At 37.8% G+C, this 22,707-nt stretch overlaps 7 protein-coding genes across 11 annotated transcripts in view; 3 read left to right on the top strand and 4 right to left on the bottom strand.

Moving 5' to 3' along the window:
* The window catches only part of rab11fip3 (RAB11 family interacting protein 3 (class II)), a 29,164-nt gene extending 24,013 nt beyond the window's left edge, over positions 1-5,151 (bottom strand). The window contains exon 1 of one of the 2 annotated variants that reach the window (XM_052595397.1): positions 949-5,151. In XM_052595397.1, coding sequence (XP_052451357.1) covers positions 949-3,660 — 2,712 coding nt within the window. In that variant the 5' untranslated portion in view covers positions 3,661-5,151. The remainder of the gene's footprint in view (positions 1-948) is intronic. The other variant, XM_052595398.1, reaches the window with a different exon arrangement.
* Positions 5,152-5,401: 250 nt separating this feature from the next.
* decr2 (2,4-dienoyl CoA reductase 2, peroxisomal) lies at positions 5,402-9,554 on the bottom strand. 4 transcript variants are annotated; one of them, XM_052595402.1, is made up of 10 exons: positions 9,519-9,554; positions 9,110-9,217; positions 8,934-9,002; positions 8,638-8,689; positions 8,413-8,548; positions 8,024-8,148; positions 7,789-7,882; positions 6,724-6,828; positions 6,451-6,639; positions 5,402-6,137 (listed from the first exon to the last, which is right to left on the bottom strand). In XM_052595402.1, the coding sequence occupies exons 2-10, from the start codon at positions 9,208-9,210 to the stop codon at positions 6,103-6,105; spliced, it is 906 nt and encodes a 301-aa protein (XP_052451362.1). In that variant the 5' UTR covers positions 9,211-9,217; positions 9,519-9,554; the 3' UTR covers positions 5,402-6,102. The 4 variants fall into 4 exon arrangements, with proteins under 4 accessions (XP_052451362.1, XP_052451361.1, XP_052451360.1 ...); XM_052595401.1 differs by having other exon boundaries at positions 9,110-9,214; positions 9,418-9,549; XM_052595400.1 differs by having other exon boundaries at positions 9,418-9,537.
* A 637-nt stretch (positions 9,555-10,191) lies between these two features.
* On the bottom strand, positions 10,192-15,402 carry LOC128012842 (uncharacterized protein C7orf50 homolog). The gene is made up of 6 exons (XM_052595406.1): positions 15,276-15,402; positions 14,755-14,890; positions 14,135-14,257; positions 10,864-11,099; positions 10,675-10,756; positions 10,192-10,481 (listed from the first exon to the last, which is right to left on the bottom strand). Exons 2-6 carry the CDS (start codon positions 14,818-14,820, stop codon positions 10,299-10,301), a joined length of 690 nt encoding a protein of 229 aa, XP_052451366.1. The 5' UTR covers positions 14,821-14,890; positions 15,276-15,402; the 3' UTR covers positions 10,192-10,298.
* Positions 11,703-14,104, top strand: LOC128012840 (G-protein coupled estrogen receptor 1). Its single transcript, XM_052595399.1, has 2 exons — positions 11,703-12,052; positions 12,147-14,104. The coding sequence occupies exon 2, from the start codon at positions 12,203-12,205 to the stop codon at positions 13,352-13,354; it is 1,152 nt and encodes a 383-aa protein (XP_052451359.1). The 5' UTR covers positions 11,703-12,052; positions 12,147-12,202; the 3' UTR covers positions 13,355-14,104.
* A 211-nt stretch (positions 15,403-15,613) lies between the features above and the next one.
* Positions 15,614-17,273, top strand: LOC128012845 (protein ccsmst1). The gene is made up of 2 exons (XM_052595409.1): positions 15,614-15,779; positions 16,110-17,273. Exons 1-2 carry the CDS (start codon positions 15,700-15,702, stop codon positions 16,432-16,434), a joined length of 405 nt encoding a protein of 134 aa, XP_052451369.1. The 5' UTR covers positions 15,614-15,699; the 3' UTR covers positions 16,435-17,273.
* h3f3d (H3 histone, family 3D) lies at positions 17,020-19,497 on the bottom strand. The gene is made up of 4 exons (XM_052595408.1): positions 19,366-19,497; positions 18,247-18,393; positions 17,620-17,773; positions 17,020-17,532 (listed from the first exon to the last, which is right to left on the bottom strand). Exons 2-4 carry the CDS (start codon positions 18,372-18,374, stop codon positions 17,404-17,406), a joined length of 411 nt encoding a protein of 136 aa, XP_052451368.1. The 5' UTR covers positions 18,375-18,393; positions 19,366-19,497; the 3' UTR covers positions 17,020-17,403.
* A 415-nt stretch (positions 19,498-19,912) lies between these two features.
* Positions 19,913-22,444, top strand: cb24h8orf33 (chromosome B24 C8orf33 homolog). The gene is made up of 5 exons (XM_052595407.1): positions 19,913-20,192; positions 20,349-20,551; positions 20,649-20,739; positions 20,976-21,122; positions 22,022-22,444. The coding sequence occupies exons 1-5, from the start codon at positions 20,168-20,170 to the stop codon at positions 22,243-22,245; spliced, it is 690 nt and encodes a 229-aa protein (XP_052451367.1). The 5' UTR covers positions 19,913-20,167; the 3' UTR covers positions 22,246-22,444.
* Positions 22,445-22,707: the final 263 nt, after the last annotated feature.

The raw sequence follows: 22,707 nt of genomic DNA on the forward strand, positions 1-22,707 counted from the left end.
TTTGTTTTGAAGGGTTTGCCTTCACCATGCTTCCTGGAAGTAGGGGTAGGAAGATGACAGCCTCATGTGACAGGAAGGAAGTCAATACATTTTTTTCTTCTTTGAAATCCTTTATTTGGTTGTTTAATTGCATGCCATTGAAAAATAAATCATGGATAACATCTAGAGAAATGAAGAACTAAATGACATCTATGAACTATTCTCAATCAAATTAACAGAACATGTGACAATATTGATAACAACTAAATTAATCGCCACTTTCTTTAAAATAAGCAAAAAATGAGTTGCCTGTTTCAATATATAGCCACAAAAAAATTACTTTTTAAAATTCCTATGCAAAGTTATTTCACAACTTTGTCGCCATGACAATGCAATGCCCTAAAACAGCTATAAAAAGGATGATTGAAAAGGCTTGGAAGCTCAACTCAAACAAAACTTCTAAAAGAAGGCCAAATGCAAGTAGGTGTTTTTATTTTTTGAATGAAAAATTGGCCCCGTTCATTTTCATTGTAAACGTCTCACAGCAACCACAACTGTTTTTAGGATAAGTCAAAATATATCCTGTATTGTATTGAACCGGTAAATATTCCTTTAAACTGTTGATGTTCAAGTTAAGATACAGAAATTATGACAAGTTACCATGTAATTAAATACTACTTGCATAGTTTGATAAAACTGATGCAAAGCAAATGATAGTTAAAAAGGAAAGACGCCATGAAAGACAAGAGTGAGAGGACAAGAGTGGTATTCTGAGTCTTTGAGGGTTTGAATAATAAAAGAGCAGTTCTTGGGTGTCACCATGATCAAGTTTCACTTTGAGCTTTGGGAACCAAATGAAGACACACACTGTCCTGTAATCATAAAGCATTTTTATAACATTTACCCCCACCACCCAAAACTAAGCCACCACAAACTCACACAAATTGACAAGGAAAGCCAAAAACTGACCTGTTCGGCTCCATATGCTTTTGCAAACTCGATGAACTCCTCGATATGGACAAATCCATCCCCGTCCTGATCCAAAGCCTGGAAAACCGCTCGGAGAGCTGACTGCTCCTCACTTTTATGGGCTGTTGCGGAAACTATAGGCACGTTTATCAAATCCACGGGGACTCTCTGGTCATGGAGCGATTTGGTCGGCAGAGCATCTGAGGCCTTGCACAGATCCAGAGTCATTTCTGCATGTTTGGGAATGTTGGGTGCATCAGGATTATTCTCCATCAAGGTCAGGTAGGCCTCCCTATCCAGGCTGGCTCCACAGGGAAAGACATTTCTGTGTGAGGAAGGAGAGCTGGGGGCGACTGAGCTCACTTGTTGCTCTTGTGCCAGGTCTATCTGTGATAGTGTCAGCTGATGGAAATCCTCCTGATGTGTAAGCTGAGAAGGAAACTCCGCCTCTCCCTCACCAGTAGCTTCACGCAATTGGCTGGGAGTCTCTGTGGTCTCTGTAAGATCCGGCCCCACAAGTCCACCCGTCACGGTCAGCTGATCACCTGCACAGGTGAAGGGAGTGGACTCTAAAGAATCAGGATTACTTGCACAATGAGGTACGACTTGATTCTGAGTAGACAAACTGCAATCTGATCTCTCCCCTCCCTGTAAAGACAAACTGTGAAGTTTCTCTTCAACATTCGCCGGTGTGTTAAGACCGTCATTGTGAGCTGTTACATTTTCTTCAGATGTATCTATTACAATTGCACTCGAGTTTGCAGTCAACGAGTCATTCAGTTGGTCCAAAGGTGTGAGATTTTCCACAAGCGTGCTCTCTTTTTGTTGAGCACTGACTTGCTCCTGACAGGTTTCACTCATTGCATTCAGTTCTTGATTGTTGTCAACTTTATTGTCGTCTAGGTGTAAATTAACTATTTGCAAACTGTCCGACTTACTCTGAGAATTAGTTGCCTTTTGATTTTGATGCAGATCTGAGCTCTCTAAAACTTTGAGTGCGTCTGAGTCTTCTGTGTTACCTATTGTGGGTCTAACATCGGGTCGCTGTGTCTCCATAGCCTCAGGGTCACCCTTTACGTTGTCTGTTTCTACATTTGTTACATTATTCTGAAATTCAAGGGTGAGTGCGTTCGATTCAAGATCAGGTGAGTTTGCATCACATTTGTCCAGTTCTGTTAGCTCAGTAGCATCGGTCACAGGTGGAATTACAGAGTCTAAAGATGGCACAGATTCACAAGAGATGCTGTCTGTTAAGATCTCAAACATGGAATCAGGAATATCTCCGTCATGAGACACCTCAGATAAGGCTTCAGCCTCAGCTGAATGTTTGGGCTGGCTGTGATCCTCAGATAAGATGTCATGTTCAGTCGAGAGGTCAATTAATGCATTATTTTCAAATGTGTCGAGGGACAAGGCTGATGTAGACTCTTTATGTTTATCTTTGTCAAGCAGGCTTTCAGGTGAAGGATCTTCTGCTTGTATATCACCAAAAGCAATTGGTGTGAGTTCTGTTTTTGCTTCAGAAAAAACATTTTCAGTTATAGCATTAGACACAACCTCCTCCTCTATCTTTTCTCCAACCGTTGGTGTCCATTCTGTGGATAAATCACACAACACTTCTTCACAATGTTCAGGTGATTTGCAAGACTCACCTAATGGAGTACTACATACAGTATCCGCTTCAGAAGATAGTTGTGTTGTTTCTATGTTAGCGTCTGTTGTGTCTTGGCTCGGAAGATCATCGTCATGGGTCTCGTTACTACCCGAGAGCTTACTACTCTCCTGTTCAGAGTACAGACCTCCAACCAGCAGCCCAGGTAACAACATTTCCATCTCATTCAGTGAATGGAGAGTGCTACCCTCGTGAAATGACATGACAGTTGGTTCTGTACAGGTCGTCGGAGGGATGGCCTCACAGGAAAGGGTTGAGGATGGGAGGTAGATGTGTTCTGGTGTAGATAAAGGTGTCTGACAAATAATTGAAGGTTTGGGATTTGAGTTTGTATCTGTACATGACAATGCCACAGGAGAAACGGGCAACAAACCTTCAGATTCCAGAGTGAGATGCGTCCCGTGCGGAAGCAAGCACTGACTGTCGATGTTCACAAATGTTCTTTCCTCTAAGGAATTATGGCTGAATTCACAGTTTGTTAAAAGTGTTTTGTCAAAGAGGTGAGTTTCTTGTAGTATTGTTTTGTCAGACTGAATTGTGGGGTCAATAATACCCATCTCACCTGTGTACACATCTAGAGAGTTTGAAGTGGCAGTAACCTCCACAGGTTGCAGGAAATCAGGCACCTGTTCAGAAAGGTCAGAAAAGTTGTTTTGGTTCTCCACGGGTATGTTCGAGAGTGTAGGACTAGTAGATCTAGAATTAAAAGAGATGAGATCTCCATCAACAATTTCAGAACCTCCAGGCGAACCCTCTCCTTTGAGACCTTGGGAAGGATGAGGCAGAGTCGTCCATTCGGGATAGACACATTCCAAACCATTTTCCCAGGAATACGTCTGCCCGGAATACTGAGAGGACCAAAACAGGTCATCAAGGTTTATGGCATTTTCCTGAAATATTTCATTAGTAGAATCACCAACAGAAATGTCGTCTTTATCCATAAGGAGAAATCCGAGGGGATTCTGCTCGGATTCCCACTCAGCTTTCCCGCTCACCTCCCACTCAGAACACCCTTTAGGGCTGGAGAGAACTTGCTCCATTGGATAGAAGAGTGCTCTCCTCTGACAAATGGAAATATCCCAGAAATTCGAATCCTTTGTTATGATCCCACAAAGTAATAACGTTCGGAATTCAAAAGCAGTTGGTGGCCTCTTCCAGAATACGCACCAAAATAAATATCCTTGTCGAGACCCATGGGTAAGCGTCCACCTCCCTGTAAATGATCAACTACTGTTTACTTCTGTAGACACGGGGATAATGTTTCACTGCTGTAATACAGCTCATATTTTTTTTCCGATATGCAAATCTCTCCAAAAAAAAAAAAAATTGTTGGCCCTGTTCCCCATTCAAAGTCAAGTCTAATCCATTTAACACAAGACTTCTCAAAACATGCTGATCCAAATCCTAATCAACACATAATAAGATTACTTCACTGCTTAAGATTGCTACTCATAAAAATACAATTTTAGAAACTATACATGTATAAGAGATTACATAAAATAGAAAGCTACATCAGTGCAAACATCAGACTCTATATCCAAATTCCATTTGAGTTAATTCATAACCCCTAACTTCCTACTGTTAAAAAACTGTGCCTACCACATAAGCAAATCATTATAAGTGCACACTTATAACAGGCTTGACACTTCCCTGGTTTAAATAGTAATTATTAAAGTCTGGTTATGATATATAAACACAAGGCAGTGTATTCAATTATTACACTCTGATTGTCTCGCAGTCTGATTGAATAAAGCTTTACTTATTTTATTTGTTAATCACAACAGACTATGTTCTAAACAGCTGTCAGTTTGTTATAAGACTAAAAACAAAAACGAAACCCCTTAAATGATAGACTGTTCTAGTGCGGTTAGCATCAGCATCCTCCACATCTGAGGTAAACCAAATAGCCGACTAACGTTAGCTGGCCCACACGACCCCCGCTTGATTTTCCATTTCGAAATAAAGAAGACCCGTGATGTGTTTCTGATTCCCGTCAGAGATGATTTAAATCCTTAATTCGGTTTGATTCCTCAGTCATCTTTCTCGAAAACAGGACAACATCCAGGTCGAGTCTCGCGAGTCATCCACCTGCGCTTGTTATTAGCCTGTTAGCGGGATCAAATCAGCTCGAGACCACCGATAATCGCACCATAAAGCGCGAATCCTTTTATTTTAATCCCTCTGCGGCGATTTATCCGTTTACCAGATATCCAAAAGTTAAAATGAGAGGGTCTGTTTTTTTTAGTCGACGGATTGTGTTTAGCTATCTCTCTCTCTCTCATCAGCAGCAATACTCAACCCCTGCTGTCTCACTCAAACTCTATCTCTCTCGCTCTCGCTCTCTCTCTCACACACACACACACACACACACGTCAGCAACACGCATGCGCAGCGCCGGCGCCGCAGTCTGCAGCTTTAAACCACAGGCGTCAATAATCATTCCTCGCGAGGTTATCTGTGCCTTTGGTTGCGATGGTGATGATGGAATGCAGATTTATAACGTTTTTTTTTTTAAATGTCACATTCCCGCGAATCAGTTAACCGACGGCTATGATGCCATCGTTTGCTACTGAAGACTGCTAGAGGTGAAAATAAGGGTTAACAAAATCGAGACAGTTTGCCAGAAATAGAGTAGATAACGTTTACTTAGAATAAATGCTGATTTGTTAACCAAACGTTGTTGTTTTCAGTTAGTTCCTGTGATTTTCTTGCGCCCCCGTGTGAACGATCAAAGATATTACAGCTAACAACATACTCCCAGAAAATATAATTAGAGAAAGGTAATTATAAAAGATTTATTATGACAACAGTTACGTACATAAGAACACAATCATTTTTGTTTAAAAATGTATACATGTACTGTAACTGAAAATTAAAAAACGCCATTAATGTAGTGCTAAAGTGGTCATTTATGATACCAGAAGTAAATACATTATAATTAATAATACTCTGTGGTTAAACATGCTTGAAATGTAAATAACTTTTATGTAATGGCAAGACACAGTTTAAGGGTGTCTACAAATATCTCATAACATTCTAAAACATGTTTGTCATATTTCACCTCAAAATTAAAGGAAGAAAATTGGAAAATATATTTGCATAAAAATGCAGTCATTTCTGTAAAGAGATAAAAGAAACTCATCATCATAAAGTAGGAAAACATGAATTTGATTAAAATTGGAATTTGTTCTTTGTACTGATGATAATTTATGCTGAAAATCCAATGAAACGAATGAGAATCTACTACTAAAAAAATGTACATCATCATTATGAAAATCTGAATTTGGGAGTAATAGGTTTATTTATAAAAGTCCTAAAATTATGCTTAATTTTTTTTTAACACAGAACATAATTTCTTTATTTTTTAGTTAATTTAATGTAGAAAAACAATATGGATGTTTTTGTAAAATTCAACAATTATCATACAGGTGTTGGCACGATCAACTGGTTCATTGCTGTTGATTTCATCCTCTAAATTCATTCTATTTATCCTTTCTTTTCTCTGCAGACCAAAAACCTAGAAACATGAGAGAAACAAAGTTTGAATGAGATTTTACATACAAATACATTTTCCAAATATTCACAGGTCAATCATTCAGTAGTACAACAATTAATCGAAAAAATGACTGTTTTGCTCATAAGATCACAGAATTAAAAAATAAAAAAAAGACTTCTCACAAGCATGTTTTGAATATTTATTAAAATTATTAATTTATGTTAATCAGTTCAGTCCTATATAACTAGCAAACACTGTCTTCTAGCACAGGCGCACACACACCTGTGTGCAGTGCTGTCTGTTCATAGTTTAGCAGAGCGAGATGAGATAATACCCAGCAGCCGCTCCACGTCATTGGCTGAGGTAAGCCACGCCCCTCCATCTGCGACCAGTATAGCGCCGGTGACGTATGAAGATGCGCGACTGGCCAGGAAAAGAACTGCATGTGCGATCTCCGTCTTATTGCCGGCTCTTTGCAGCGGAATGCTGCGGAAAACCCCCGCTGACTCGGAATGTGAGCCACCTGAAAAACCACAGTGATATTTAAAAAGAAAAGTATATTGACACTACAAATGAGGCCACACACACACACACACAACTGTCTTACCCAGTCTACGGTATCCCTCTGTACCAGAGATGGGCCCCGGAGCCACTGTGTTCACCCTCACACCGCAGGGGCCCCACTCGACCGCCAAGTGCCTCGTCATGGCATCTAAAAAAACATATACATATGCAGATAATTATTCCTTATTTTATCCCAGAATAATTTTAGTATAACTTATATATATTTTTTATTTATTTAGATTTTTTAATATCTATTTTGTTCTCACTTTTTATGTAATTTTGTTGTTTTTGTCATTTTTTTAATTATTTGTCTATTTAGTTTTTGTTTATTATTTTTAGTTTATTAAGTTTTAGTTATTTTATATACGGATCCCCACACATGACATGCAAGAAAACATGTATTAATTGTGCGCACAATTTACTAATTCGTTCCCTCAATTTGTTAAATCGTGCACACAATTTATAACTCGAGTGAATGAAATAGTAAATCGAGGGAACGCAAATAATCGTGTGCACGTTTTAGTACAGTAAGGGAACGAATTAGTAAATCGTGCGCATGATTTAGCACACAATTTTTTCCCTGCATGCCATGTGTGGGGCTCCGTAATTTTACTATGTCAAATTAAAATAAATTAAAGTTGACTAACTTTCATCATTGTGCCAAATTAGTCTTTTCAGTCAACAGAACATGTTATCCCCAAAGTCGACTTGAAAATTTATTTTATCCAACATTACGGGGTAAAAATGTGTTAAAGATTTATATGCATGTATAAATTGTTCACAATTGGACCAGCAATATGAATAAAAAATTTATAAATAAAGAAATAAGAGGATATACTGATTTCATGCCATCTTTAAACCACAAATCTAATACATTTTATTCCACGTTTTTATAAATGAGGAACATATTAATCTTCATACTAATTACATTTATTATTCTGCACACTATTGTTGTCTTGTGTATGTTTTTTTTCTCCATCTGCCATTCTAAAAGTTACTCGTATTAAATACTTATTATATATTCTTAAGTTTATGAAACAATCATAAAACTTTGTATAGCAGGACAAACTGAAAATTATGTCAGAACATCGACCAAAAAGACACTAACCATTTGCCGCCTTCGCTGACCCAGCATGCACCTGGAGAGCCTGACCTCTGTATCCCAGTGTGGCGGAAATGTTAACAATGGAGCCGCCATGATCCTGAGATGAAGAGAAAACAGCCACTTAATTTAAGACACTGACAATAAATTACTGCTTAATACATAGAGACCTCAACATGTGACAGTAAAGCTAAGAACTGAGATATTTAGTTAATAAAACTCTTGAAATGTATATTTTTACCTTGAACCATTTGTCATAGATGACTTTACTGGTGTTGAAAGTTCCCATAGTGTCAATCTCCATTACTGTCTTGAAAGCGTTAAATGATAATGATGTAGCTGGACACAAGAAATTACCTGCAGCATCTGTGGAATTAAAATCATAAACCACAAAACTCTCAAACTTTTTGCATAAGTACATATGCTTGCATAGGGTATAATTAATTACACAGTAGAGAATGAACAAAAGAAACATGATAAGAAGGTTTTAGTTGATCTTTGACATCATTATATCTACAGAATCAAGATCTCTTTGGTAATGCACTGCATGTTTTGGAGAATATATGATTTTATTACGGGTTAAGGCCCTGTGTTTGGCTTTCTTAAATCTTTGACCGACTCAAGCCTTACTGTTAATGAGTATGTCAACATGTCCAAATGTCTTCAAGGCTTCATCCAGTGCAGTAGAAATTGTCTCTGGATGACGCACATCCATGGCAATTGGCAAACACTGTCTGCCTGTAGTGCTGGTTAACTTTTTTGCAGCCTAAAACACACACACACACACACACACACACACACACAATGAGAAGAATGACACTTCATCAAAGTAATTCTGGTTTGTAGAAACAGTACCTCAGTGAGTTTCTCCAGATTTCTGCTGGCAATGACCGTGTCACAACCATGCCTGGACAAAAAAATAAAAAAAAGCTTCAAAAAGATTTTTGCAAGATTATAAACATTAACATAAACATATTGAAATGAATCTGAAGATGCAGGTTTGAGAAAACTGCGTAACCAAAGTTCACCAAGGTTAAAGATCAATGTGTACGTCACTATAAAAAGGCAATTTGTGACTGAAAAAGTCAAACTGAGAGTTTCAGTCATGGACAATGTGTGAAAAAAACAACAACAATTGACTGACCCCTCACCTCATAAGAACTTCTGCTATTCGAAACCCAATACCTGACCCTCCACCGGTTATAAAGGCCACCTGATCACTGGAAACACACAAAAAAGTCTGTCTCTATGCATGTATATGTGCATATTTAACAATGCATCGATATAAAATGGAAAAAAAGACACTTTCGGTGTTTATTGTGCTTACATGAGAAGCTCAGGGCTGTAGAGGTGTGTGTATGTGCTCATGCACTCATCAGTCTCAACGTCCTCTGGTGAAGTATTGACCAGCTGAGGTTTCTCTGCCATGATCCTTCTAAAATGCACATTAAAAACCATTAAAAGGTCATTTTCATGTTAAAACTCATCTTTTGATTACATTGCATTAGCAGATGATTAAAAGTCTACATCTACTAAAAGTCTGAGATTTTGCAACCTCTCGCTTTACGTCGTTTTTGCAATGCGACAGCGAGAGAAAACCAAAACAAAGCGTGGAATAAAGTCACGTTACATTACCCAAAATGTGAATCCGTTTAAACGTGCGACCTGCTTCCGTGTAATTAATGAAGTTTACGCAACAGTTGTTTTCATTCTGCACGATGGACTTCTGTACCTACCTGGCGAGATGCGTGTGACGTCAAACGAACGCGTGAACGTAGGGCATTATGGGAAATGTAGTCAGCTTTTTTTTCTATTTGAACGCTATGATAAAAACTGTTAAGATAAGTACAGAGACGTATGTAAACATGGTGCTTACTGTAGTTTTAGACTAAATGTGAACATGCGTATCCTCATCTTACTTGCACAAAAACAAATTCAGTATTTCTAAAAATCTGTAAAAACTGTGAAATGCAAACTCAGAATATGAGGCAAACCTGCAATAATACATTAAATAACAAATGCCCCTTATGTTTTGATCCCATTTTATTAACCAGTGTCTTTGCTGCTGTCTTTCTATGATCCAATTCAACCATACTAATGAGCAAAAATGAATTTAGACATGTTTCTTTTATTATTATTATTGCTGAAAATGAATTTAGACATTACATTTGCTTCATTTTTCTTTTTTTTCCTGAAGATTTTTAAACTTTCTTATTTAAAAAGTAATGCAAAAATAATGTAATGCATTGCTTTCCATACAAGATAATGTGTTAGTTTCTTTAGGCAATAATGCAATATTCTAATGCATTACTTTTAAAAGTAACACTGTCAGTGTAATACTAAATGATAGCCAAACCTATTTTGCTATCATTTTAAACGTGATTTAAAAAAACAAGCATAGCCTATTGGTAGATAAAAACCACAGCAATCATTTAATGAATGAAAACGTACAATTACAAATTCATACATGCACCAAAAACAGTTAATTCTGATGATTTGTACAATATTCTGATCTATCACAGCAACTGGACGACCTGTTTGGCTCTCTGTTTTTTATTTTCAGCATCCGCTGTATCTTCCTCTTCTCCTTGTCCTTCCCAGCGCAAAATGGCTTCAGCTTTCTGCAATGTGATGTCTCGCGACGCTCCGCGCATGCCTTCAAGATATGCTAGCAACACTTTGAAATGATCATCATTCACCTGAAATAGAGAGAAATGCATGCATATGCAGTAAAATCAGTTAAAATTGTTCATGAAAAGTACTTATTTGGTTCAAAAAAAAAAAGAAACCATATGCATGATTTAAAACAAAATCAGCAGAACAGCCCATGTTTTATTATTGTGCTGAGTGGAGGGCTGTAGAGATCAATGATGATTGTGAAGTTTCTTGTACCTTCGTGGTGTCATACATGTGCTGCAGTAACCATATTTGCCTGCCTTTGTGAAACTTCCACTCGTCCCGTCTCTCAGACCAGCTAAACAAGCACACAAACATGAAGTTAACCCATTAAAACTCTGTTTGACAACCTCTGGTAGAACTGGGAAATACATACATGCATAAAAATAACTACATCTGTCTCACCATGTGAGGTATTCTAGCGCCACCTTCTCTGCAAGATTTGACTGGACCTTGTCTTTTTCTACGCTTTTGCCTTCTTCCTTCAGTTTCTTCTTCTCCTCCTTTTTCAGAATCTTCTTCATCTTTCTCTCCAGGACTCGTTTTTCCTCAGGACTCAGATCTTTCTCATCATCTGAGCCGTTTTCATCCTCTGCTTCAGGTGGTTCCTGCTGCTGTGAGGTGTCCGTATCTTCAGTACTCTGAGACGGAAAATCATACGTTGCTTAATATTTGCATTCAGGATTCAAGGAGTAAAAAGTCCTAATGAACTTTCTATTAGAAATACAAATCTTTTGCAACATTTTATATGTTTTTGCTGTCACTTTAGATCAATTGAATGTGCCCTTCTGACCATCACACACACAAATACATGCATTGTCTTTTACTATGAAACACTAGATCTTCCATCTGTCTAATTTTCCAGCCAGCAGAGGAAGTAATGGAGCATTTCTCCATCATATTGTTTGGGGTAAACAGAGGCGGCCATTGTATGTGTCTGTTTGGCACAACCTGGTCCTCCTGTATTTACGTATTTATACATGAGTCAGCAAGACTTCAGGAGAAGAGACGTCTCCTTCTGCAATATGTCCGAAAGGAGAAAGAAAAGAGTATCTACAAATCAAAGACTTCTACATTTATTTCTTAATGACCTTTAAGGTACACACAGATCAACTTGGACAATACAGTAAGCAAGGTAAGATCTTTATTTTGAATGCTTCATTGCAAACCATCAGAAAATCCCATTGTAAAATAAATTCTGGTAAATTAATGGTAAAAAAAAAAATAATGTTAAAGATTTAGCCTCATGGATTGAAATTTAGGTTAACAGTCAAAAAAAAATTAACTGATACAGTGGTAACCTTTTTTCTTTTCTTTTTTTTTTATGAAAATACATCAAATGTGAAGAGCAAACAGGAAATTCTGGGAATGTAAATGTAAATGTTTTCACTGTAAATTTTAAGATCACAGTATTTTATTGTAAACCTACATGAAATGTCCTAGATAGGTCCTGCTGGTGAACTCAAAACACCTGCCGGGAAGTTTCTAGTAATCCTGAAGACCTTGATTAGCTGGTTCAGGTGTGTTTAACTAGGATTAGAGCTGTGGTCCTCCAGAAACTGAATTTGACACCCCAAGGGAACTTAACCGCCAGGTAACAGGTGTTTACTGTAGCATCTTTAGAGTTTTTCACCAGTAAAATTACAATGATTTTAGAGCACTTAAACATGCATCTTTGTGTTTTTTAGTACTTTCGAAAGGACAACAAAATGCAGAAAACGGCATATTTCCAAGCAATGTGCCAATGGAAGTAATCGAGAGGAAGATGATGGAAGATCCGCCGAATTTCCGGTCGAATTCCTCCAGCTTGCACTGGACCGTTATTAACAGCAACGAAACGAACTCTACCTCCTCGGACATTTACGTCATAAGCCTCCTCCTCTCCTGCATCTACACCATCCTGCTCTTCCCGCTCGGCCTCATGGGTAACATCCTGATCCTGCTGGTGAACTTTGACCCCCGGCAGCGGATGAGCACGCCGGACCTGTACTTTACTAATTTGGCCCTGGCCGACCTAGTGTTGGTTCTGGACTCACTTATTGAAGTGTTCAACCTGAGCACGCACTATTACGACGATGCGGTCTTGTGCTCATGCATGGCGATCTTCCTCCAGGTCAACATGTACAGCAGCGTGTTTTCCCTCACATGGATGAGTTTGGACCGCTGCCTTGTGCTGACCGGCCTAAGAACGCGAGCGCTACCTGAAAATGCCTCCATTTCGCATCGTTCGCGTGTTGCACTCAGGGCTTGTGTGACCATATGGGCAGCGGCCACCTTGTGCACTCTGATTCCATTCGCTACTGTGCATGTGCATCACGGATGGGGGCGTGGCTTCTGTTTTGCAGGCGTGGCTGAGGTGCAATGGCTGGAAGTGACGCTGGGATTCGCGTTGCCGTTTTGCGTGATGGGCTTCTGCTACACTTTAATCGCACGTGTGCTTTTGCGCTCTGAACGGCCACAGCGAACCAAAGCCCTGCGCATGATCGTTGCCGCCGTGAGCGTGTTTTTTGTGTGCTGGCTGCCAGAGAACATCTTTATTAGCGTGCATCTTTTAAACGGGGACACGGATGCCTCACGGCGACGTGGAAACCATAATCTGTGGCAGCGCTATCCACTTACCGGACACATTGTGACATTAGCGGCCTGCGCCAACAGCTGCCTGAACCCACTCGTCTACAGCCTGCTGGGAAACACCTTTAGACGGAAACTGCAGGTGTTTGTCGCGCACCACGTGCCATGTCTGCATAAGCATAACACAAGAGCAACACCTCCCTGTCCATGTGTAACATGCACAAATGCGCACCATTCGTGCTCGCACGAGAATAAGGAAGAGGAAGAACATGACCTAAGAAGCGGCGAGGAGGGTCAAGAGTGTGTGTGTGACAGAGTGGGATAAACATGGCCATGTTGTATTGACACAGAACAAGTTATCTTTTTTTCTTAAAAAAGTGAGAGTAAAGATAATTTAAAGTGGTCATATGATCCTTCCTCTTTGAAGTGCTCTTGGTGCATGAAGAAGATCTCTAAAGTAACAAAGTCTGAAATCCAAAGAGATATTCTTTATCAAAGTTAAGACTTGTCCGCGCCCTCCTATAACGGCTCTTTCTAACACGCCCCCACATCTCTACATCACAATGTGGGAAGATTCACACAGTATTCGGCCAATCACAATGCACTGGATAGCTGGCCAATCACAGCACACCTCGCTTTTTCAGACTGATAAGCTTTGTATAAATCGACATGTTTCAGAAGACGGGGCATAGAGCAGAAACAATAATATACAATATGTGGAAAATTATTTGTTTTTTGAACCTTAAACCACATAAACATTTCATTACACCAAATACACAAAATAATGTTCTTTTTAGGAGCATCATATGACCCTTTTAAAATGAAGCTTCTATTGATTGATTGATCACGGATTCTGAAAAGACACCATTTTTAACACTGATAATAATCAGAAATGTTTCTTGAGCAGCAAATCGGCATATTAGAATGATTTCTGAAGATCATGTGACACTGAAGACTGGAGGAATGATGCTGAAAATACAGCTTTGATCATTGGAATAAATTATATTGTAATACATATTCAAATAGAATTCAGTTGTTTTAAATTGTGATTATGCAATATTACAGTTTTACTGTAAAGGAAAAAAAGCGTATTATTTTGACTCACCTTAGCTTTCCTTTTCTTTTTCATCATTGCTTTCTTTTTTGCTTTCCCTGTAGCAGCGAGTGTGTTTGTTTCATCGTTCTGTGGTGTCACTAGATCTGATTCAGGAACAGCTGCTTTAGAGTCCTGCGAATTCAAAAAAGGAATAAAAAAACACTCTCTCTGCATTCTACTTGACGACAACATTAAAACACAGCAGCTTTAAAACTGTGAGCATAATTCCTTGGTTTTATCCACTGAAATAAATATTTTAATACTTCTATTCAGCAAGGATGCATTAGATTCATCAAAAAAAAACTGACAGCACAGACATTTAGAATGTTGCAGAAGATTTCAATTTAAAATAAATGCTGTTATTTTGAACTTTCAAAAATCAATAAATAAAGAAAGAAAGAAAAAGAAAAAAAATGGTTTCCACGAAAATATTAAGAAATAATTCTGGTTTGGGAGCAACTGCTTTAGAACAATAATTATATATGTGACATAACAGTATATCGTTTGTGACATACTTATTTATATATATATTTTTCACCAGGAAGACAAGGCTTTCAAAAGCTACATGTTATTGAAAACATTAAGCCTGTGTTATTATAATAAATGTATGTGTGCCCTACATCACACACCTCATCGTTAGCCTTTCTCTTTTTGCCTTTCTTTGGCTTTTTTCTCTCATCTTGTACATGTGTCATTTCATCCAGACTGTGTTTGAGCTTTTTTTCCTTCAGATTGTGACCAAGTTTCTTCACGTTCTCAGCAATTCTAGAAGAAAACAAACCAATTGAAAGTTATTCATATTTTTATTCAGCGAAAAGGCATTACATTTATCAAAAGTGACAGTAAAGACATTCATGTCACAAACGTTTTCTGATCGGTTTTACAAAATAAATGCTCTTTTGAGCTTTCTATTGATTTCCATTTAACATTAATAACAATGTAAAGAAATTCAGCATATAAGACTGATTTCTGAAGGATCACGTGAACAAAAGAAACTTCTTTCAAAAACATTAAAAAATGCAATTTATTTAAATGTAACGTCAGAGATGTTAGATGTAATCATGCACTTCGCCAGCACACATAAATTAATATTACTAGTTAAGAAGAGTCATTATCGTATTTATGGATGTAATGTATAAAGATGACTTACCTAAAGAAATATAAAAGTGACTTGCAAGGAGAACAAAGATCTTCAAATATTTCCTTACAATCACGTGTGGATGAGCAGCGCCATGGAAATAAAATAGCGACCAGGTTTGATGACGTCCCTGCATCTGCATCCCTGATTGGTTGGTAATTAGAATTGTGGGAAATGTAGTTCTTAAATGTATTGTCATGTTATCCTAAAATAAGATTCTCGCTTCATGCGATGACATTTTAAAAACATTTGAGATATAAACTCTAAAATATAAATGCTATATGAAGTGATCAGGCAAACTATATTCTTTAAAAACGACTAAATATCGAAGCGGAACTATATTTCAGTGCATTGTAGTTTTCCTTCCGGGCAGAATTTACAGGAGCTCTTGTTATATGACTTGAGAGATTCACGCATTTATGAATAAACCCTGAAGATGTCAAAAGTCTGCCTGCATTTATCAAGATTTTCTTTGGGTCACGATGTTTTTCCCAGCAGAACACATGCGAATTTAAGGTAAGTGAATCATTTTTCTGGCATAGATTATTAAATAATTCGTATTTACCTCAATTTTCTTTGAATGGTGCATTCTTTAAAACAAGCATTTAATTAATTTAAACGTATTAAAATGGATTTTGAACAGAATCCTGACCGATTTTTCTTTAAACAAACTTTAATGAATTGTAAGCTGACCTTGGCTAGAAGGATCTCTGTGTGAATGATATTTTAATTGTTTTTAGCAAATACAAGCACCACTGGATTTTAGAAATAAATGCAATGCTATTTCTCTCATTTTAAAAGTAATGTTTCATTACATCTTTATCTCTGTACACCATGCGCCATTAGGATGCTGTGCTTAACGTCAAAGCTTAGTGCAAAGTCCAGAGAACCTCCAGATGATAATGAAGCATCCAAGCCCATCCAGTTCTCAACCAGCAGAGCCAGTCACCGGACCTGGAGAGTGGACCGTTCGATGGGCAGCACGTACCAGCGGCCCTGGTGGAGGGTTCTGCCCATCAGCCTTGTCGGAGTCGGCTTCATCGTCTGGTGCTTTTTCAGGAGAGAGACCAAGGTCGACGAGTCTCTGGAGAAAAACCTCTATGAACATTTACCAGGACTGCTTTCCGATGAAGAACAGGAGGGAGTCGGTGTCAAAAACAAACCCTCGTAGTGGCTTAAAATGGACATTTTTGATTTGGAATGTTTCTTGTTCAGGGTTTTTTTTTCACTGAGAATGATCAAATCAACCGTCCACATTCTGTGCTCTTGAAAGTGAATGTATCATCTGCAGCTGGATTTATAGTGAAGACTGTAAAGCCAGCAGCATTGTATTGAATCCATAAAGGAGAAAAGTATAATTTGTAATCGTGGTGTGTCTGTTAGTTTGAATGCAATCAGGGAACCATTGAGTACACTTAAAGTCAACATAGAAAACATTCTTCAGCTAAGGAAATAATTTCAGTATCAAAGTGGGCATGCAAAAACTACTTGTGGCGTATGAACCACAGAAAACAAAACCTAGTGACAATTAACTAGTAAACAAGTCACTCCAAAAACAAATTTTATAGGGTTTTAAAAGGGCTTGCTTTTCCATGTTCTTCATACAGAGACAAATGTTTAAGTTAACATGCTACTAGCTTTGTTCACTAAAGCAACACTTATAGGACCTAAAATGGTAAGAGCAACAGCTTGTACAGGTCAAAAACACTGCACCTTAAAAACTGCTAAAGCTAAAATAATGAACAGCAAACAACACTGAGGTAGTGGAAAGTTTATTTACAACCAAATGGCCACAATAGAAGAGAAACCCAATATAATAACAATAGAAATAAAAGGACTCTAATTCATCATGAAGCATGCAGACTAGGCAGAGGTATATGAAAGTCTAAAATACAAACTTTAAAACCCTGAGGAGCTCCCGGAATGTTCTGACGCTGCCCCCCTTCTATCAACTTGAACCACAAGATACCCCTCCCCTACCGCAACTACCAAAAAATACAAAAAAATAAACTTAAAACTACACAGGCATTTATGTCAAGAGTGTAAGAACCCTGATGTCCCTCCCACCCAGCCCTCCCACACATCAAACCCCATCCCCATATATTCCTCCACACAAAAAAAAGTTGAGTACATAAAGCATTTAAGCACGCTCTCCACGAATTCGACGGGCCAACTGGATGTCTTTGGGCATGATGGTGACACGTTTGGCGTGGATTGCGCACAAGTTGGTGTCCTCAAACAGACCCACCAGGTATGCTTCGCTTGCCTCCTACAAACCACAGTGAGAAAACACCATCAGGAGTGACCAAACAATACGAAAGCATGAGGTAGATCATACACAACCCAGAACACGCACCTGCAAGGCGCCGATGGCAGCACTCTGGAAACGCAAGTCTGTCTTGAAATCCTGAGCAATCTCACGAACCAGACGCTGGAACGGAAGCTTGCGGATCAGCAACTCTGTGGACTTCTGATACCGACGGATCTCGCGAAGAGCCACGGTTCCAGGACTGAGAGGGAAACAAGCAGATAACCATAAATTACCGATTCGTTATTAGGATAATGAGTGAAATGCACTGAGAAAGCAAAAAATACATCATGTATATACATTATGCATACATTTTTGCAAGTTTCAGTATATAAACTATGCATACACATCTATACAATGTGCAAAACAATATTATGGATTTTATATTGAGATTTAAACGCTTTCATTATTGTTTGTCTACTAAATATATATGTAGAGTACACACGTATGTGTATAGACAGAGGTTTTATATCTAAAACTTAGACAATCTGATACATTAACTCACTTCGTAAACAATGTATAAGCTGAAGACAAGTAAAGGGTTTCTATAGCATATTTATGTTTATTTAAAGCCATGCCATATTTTGCTATATATTTTTATTAAAATAATTTATAATAGTTTAAGTGTATCACAAAAATAAATTTGATCAACTACACGTGTTCAGTGTTTCTCACCGGTATCTGTGGGGCTTCTTGACTCCGCCGGTGGAGGGCGCACTCTTCCTGGCCGCTTTGGTGGCCAGCTGCTTCCTGGGGGCTTTACCGCCGGTGGATTTACGAGCCGTCTGTTTAGTACGTGCCATGGCACTCTAATAAAGCGACCTGAAGATAGAAAGACAAAACCGGATGAGAAACAACAACAGCCGCGGGGAACTCCGCGCACCGTGACGTCATCCACAAATGGGTCCCGCCCACTAATAAAGTCATGCACTAACATTCTGTTTAGGAAAAAGGACACCATGACGACAATACCCTGACTAACCGCTTCACCACTTGGGGGCGCGATTTAGGAGATTTGGACACTTCAAGGTAAATGAGCTGGCAAAATAATAATTATTTTGTTAACACTTGACTTTTTAGTTTAAGTGTGTTCAAAGTCGCATATGTATATAAAGTAGAAACGCACACTGCATTGGAGAACTGATAACATGAACAACTCAACAGGACACTACGTCACACATACACATTACTGGGTCCCATTCAATACACACACTGCCTGAAGGCAAATATATTAAACGCCAGCGACTTCCATTCAACCATTCAGCTACTAGTACTACATTCACGCCACGTTATCTTCAATGACGGTGAAAGAGGAGAAAACACCGGTAAATTGAGCTGATGAAGCTTTGATTAATGCTGTAGTGAAGTCCACCATCTCATGACGAGACACAGACACGTTTCTGCCTTTATGTGTAACATGGCGCCCAAGAAACCAATTACAGCCTTTTCTTTGTCTACACTAACAATTCAGCGACTGTCGACTACAAGCACATACACAGAAAACAACGCGAATCGCGAGAGACTACGTATTAAAAACTGAATTTGAAAGTTAACAAAAGCTAACGAACTTCTGAGGTAAAGCAGAAGTAAATACGAGCTCGCCCTCATTAGCTTAGCTTGTTGCTACCGCGACAAAAATAATCTAAATCCGCCGTATATGAACCCAAGTTAACACAAAACGCGGTCTAAATAGATTTTCTATGTTATAGAATGTCTGAAACCATGATGCTTAAACACTAAACCCACTATAAGATAGTTTATGTTTGTTTAACCCCGACCGTTAGCGATACTTACGATTTTTTTGTATCGATTTATCCGTCAACGCCAAAACAAGGAACGTCTGTCACGGGCTGCGCGAGCTGCCTTGTATTTATAGTCTGTTCGCTGGTTAAGCCACGCCCATGTGGACTCTCATTGGCTGGAGTAGAGAGTGGCAGATTTACTCTTCTTTAGTATTTATTTATAATTGTTTTAGCGCGTTTTTTTGGTGTAAACGTATTTTCGTTCTGTTTCTGCAAACTGAAACAGTTTTTACATTTCAGATGGCGTTATATGAATGTTTAATAAATGATCTCCGTGAAACGTCTGTATTAGATGATTTCAAAACCCTTCCTTTTCTAGCCCTGAATCAGTTTGGTGTGATTACATAATCATATAAAAACAACCGTGCCGTACGGTTCCGTTTAATAATAGCGAATGCAAAACATTATTGGCAAATTATTGTGAAAATCGTTGCTTCGCAAACAATAAAGAAAAATCCAGTCCAGTATGTACGTTTTAGTGCGGTCTTTGTGTAACCATTGCCTAAAAAAGAGGGCAAATTGTATTGTTCTGCAGTAGGAACCTTTAGTTAGTAGATGTGTTATCGGCGGAGCTTCTTGTTTGGTGCACACATGTGGGATTTGGATTTGTCACACACGCATAGCTAAATTCTGTAAATATATTTGAAAATCCAACACTTCAAGCAAAAGTAGTTAATAGAATCTATCACATTTATATTTTCCTTAAGCGCTGCACACTCGATAGGTGATAGTTTTTTGTTTTTGAAAGAACACAACTAGTGCATTTGTGTTATCAGGAGATTAAAACCTCAATTATGGCAAAGGAATCAACTGAAACAGGTAAGATTTCACTACAGACCATATCAGCTGAATATATTGAATTAACGTGTGATTTTGCAGACTTTTGTATTGACTTGCACTGTATGACTTAATAGCATACAATAAAGGTGCAGCTAAATGCTTTGAAAATGCTCTAAATTTGTTAATGCTTTCCAGAAATAACCAGAATACTGGAAAACGAGAAAAACCCGGACGGCCAGAGTGAAGAGGACCCCAAAACAACAGTCCAAAATACTGACACTCCTGCCAATGCTAAAAAACACAAGAAGAAGAAAAAGAAAACAGGTGATGGAAAAGATAATCCACAGAAAGGGGTAAAAAGCAATGAGGGAACACCCAAACAAGAGACCACAGAACTGGTAAGCATATATATATATATATATATATATATATATAATTGTGTGTATTTATTTATTTATTTATAACCTGTGGCGTGTGTGTGTGTTTGTGTGTTAGACTCCTGATGAGCAGCTGAGGCAGGAGTTGGATTGGTGCATCGAACAGCTCGAGCTCGGCTTGAGAACTCAAAAAACCACCAGCAAACAACGTGAGTGAGACCACAAAACAAATATAACATCTATATATTACACAAACCCAGGACAAAAGAAAGTGTTTTTTGTGTGTGTGTTATTGTTTGTTTTTGTGTTATGTTTTCCTTTTTTTTGTGTAATAAGACCCCCTTGAAAACGAGATGATGCATCTCAAGGGGTTTATTCCAAATAATACATTTGTTGAGAAGAGACCCTCACCTTCTGTTTTGTTTACATGTATGTCTCTATTTAGGGGAAGAAGCAAGCCGCGCTCTGAAGACGTTACACAGCTCCAAAGCTCCCTTGGTGAAGAAGAGGCAGGTAATGCGAGCGGTCTCTGGAGACTACAGGAAGAAGATGGAAGAGGAAAGAGCCAAGCAGTTCAAACTCATACAGTCAGGTAAGGCAGTGGCAGAAATGAAAATTGATGTCTAATATATATATATATATTTTCACCTGTTAACTGCCACCCATCCCCTCGGTGGGACACCTATGTTTACTTCACTTCCTAATCTAATCATGACAAACTATATATTGTTGGAAAGGTCTCAGACTCCTAAATAGATATTTTACCAATCTTTTTTGTAAAAAATGATGTAGGAAAAGTAATAGATTTATTTATGGCAAGAGTGCATATCAAAAGCCTACATCATAACAGTAGTTCTGACCTTTGTCAAAAAAAAGTTTTCTTTGTTGCCTTTTTCTCTATCACACTTTAGAAATGATCAGAAATTATATATATATATCATTTGAAAACTTAAAATTTTTAAATTCATCCTTTGAAACCCATTTTAAATTCAAACATTACATTACCATGAAAATGGTACATCAAAATCATGTTACAAAAGGTTTTCAGTCATGAATTACAAAAATGTAGGTTTGGACCATGCACTTTGTAGATGTGAGTGACAGTTAGCAGGTTAATTAAAGGGAAGCTATAATATTTACAAAATATTATAAATGTTTGTTTACTAATTTACAATATTTGTTAACTAATTAGTTTCTAATGTTACATTATTAATATATAAAACCATTTATATTAAAATAAATGTATTATACATTTATTTTAAATCAAATTATTATTTATTTAATAATTTTAAATACATATTTTTAGAATTAATCTATATATGTGTATTCATTAATTTAGGTAATTAGAAATGTATTTTAAATTATTTATTTTGGCAGTTTTAACAGTCCCCATTCAAAAAAACACAAACTTTCCAAAAGGGGCCATTTATAAAAAATAAAAAAAAACTGCCTTAAAAATATTTTAACAAAAATTGCTGTCTCTTTCCACAGCAGTGACCTCCGCCCGGGTCACCAGTGTCTCTGAGTGCAAACCAGTGTTTCACCGGCGAGCTGAGAGACACACACACCCCAAAAACCAAAGAGACGGATCTCAGGAGACACACACACTGCAAGAGCCCCAGGAGACCAATGAACACACAAAGACTGCTGGAGACACAAAACCTTTTGTTTTCACTAAAACACATGAGGAGTTTTGCTTTAACTTCAACGTATGATCTGAAACTGTAACATCAGCCAACAGGATTTGTGCCTAAAGTAGATGCATGGTCAGATATCATGTTTCTCTGTTGCATAATATTTCGATATGTTCTCTATGCATTTTTTTAAGCATACATTTTTTTTTTTTTTTTTTAAATGTAATGTTCATAGAGAACACTTAAGTAAAAATTCAAAATAAATGAATTATGCCCAAAACTTTGCTGTTTCAATTTTTATTATATTATTTATTTTAAATTAGAACACTTAAGTAAAAATTCAAAATAAATGAATTATGCCCAAAACTTTGCTGTTTCAATTTTTATTATATTATTTATTTTACATTTTAATTTACTGGGTTTCATTTTTTTTAATTGTCTAATACTGATGATTTAAAATACAAATGTAAATGTTGTATATGTAGCGTGTGAATGATGTATTGTAAGAGTTGCTATGGCAACGTATTTTAAAGGCTTATATTA

The sequence above is a fragment of the Carassius gibelio genome, chromosome B24, assembly GCF_023724105.1.
Source record: "Carassius gibelio isolate Cgi1373 ecotype wild population from Czech Republic chromosome B24, carGib1.2-hapl.c, whole genome shotgun sequence".
Classification (NCBI taxonomy): Eukaryota; Metazoa; Chordata; class Actinopteri; order Cypriniformes; family Cyprinidae; genus Carassius; species Carassius gibelio.

What these genes read in the sequence shown, in the direction of transcription:
- decr2 (XM_052595402.1), bottom strand. Translation starts at nt 9,210, where the DNA reads ATGGCAGAGAAACCTCAGCTGGTCAATACTTCACCAGAGGACGTTGAG. An exon ending in ATAGCAGAAGTTCTTATGAG is followed by an intron (nt 8,690 to 8,933) that starts GTGAGGGGTCAG and finishes TTTTTTGTCCAG; the next exon opens with GCATGGTTGTGACACGGTCA. An exon ending in TGACGTGGAGCGGCTGCTGG is followed by an intron (nt 6,138 to 6,450) that starts GTATTATCTCAT and finishes TCATGTTTCTAG; the next exon opens with GTTTTTGGTCTGCAGAGAAA.
- LOC128012840 (XM_052595399.1), top strand. Translation starts at nt 12,203, where the DNA reads ATGGAAGTAATCGAGAGGAAGATGATGGAAGATCCGCCGAATTTCCGG.
- LOC128012842 (XM_052595406.1), bottom strand. Translation starts at nt 14,820, where the DNA reads ATGACACATGTACAAGATGAGAGAAAAAAGCCAAAGAAAGGCAAAAAG. An exon ending in AGAGAAAGGCTAACGATGAG is followed by an intron (nt 14,258 to 14,754) that starts GTGTGTGATGTA and finishes TTGAATTCGCAG; the next exon opens with GACTCTAAAGCAGCTGTTCC. An exon ending in ACATGTATGACACCACGAAG is followed by an intron (nt 10,482 to 10,674) that starts GTACAAGAAACT and finishes TCTCTATTTCAG; the next exon opens with GTGAATGATGATCATTTCAA.
- LOC128012845 (XM_052595409.1), top strand. Translation starts at nt 15,700, where the DNA reads ATGTCAAAAGTCTGCCTGCATTTATCAAGATTTTCTTTGGGTCACGAT. An exon ending in AGAACACATGCGAATTTAAG is followed by an intron (nt 15,780 to 16,109) that starts GTAAGTGAATCA and finishes ATGCGCCATTAG; the next exon opens with GATGCTGTGCTTAACGTCAA.
- h3f3d (XM_052595408.1), bottom strand. Translation starts at nt 18,374, where the DNA reads ATGGCACGTACTAAACAGACGGCTCGTAAATCCACCGGCGGTAAAGCC. An exon ending in AAGAAGCCCCACAGATACCG is followed by an intron (nt 17,774 to 18,246) that starts GTGAGAAACACT and finishes TTTCCCTCTCAG; the next exon opens with TCCTGGAACCGTGGCTCTTC. An exon ending in CTGCCATCGGCGCCTTGCAG is followed by an intron (nt 17,533 to 17,619) that starts GTGCGTGTTCTG and finishes TGTGGTTTGTAG; the next exon opens with GAGGCAAGCGAAGCATACCT.
- cb24h8orf33 (XM_052595407.1), top strand. Translation starts at nt 20,168, where the DNA reads ATGGCAAAGGAATCAACTGAAACAG. An exon ending in AAAAACCACCAGCAAACAAC is followed by an intron (nt 20,740 to 20,975) that starts GTGAGTGAGACC and finishes GTCTCTATTTAG; the next exon opens with GGGAAGAAGCAAGCCGCGCT. An exon ending in GTTCAAACTCATACAGTCAG is followed by an intron (nt 21,123 to 22,021) that starts GTAAGGCAGTGG and finishes CTCTTTCCACAG; the next exon opens with CAGTGACCTCCGCCCGGGTC.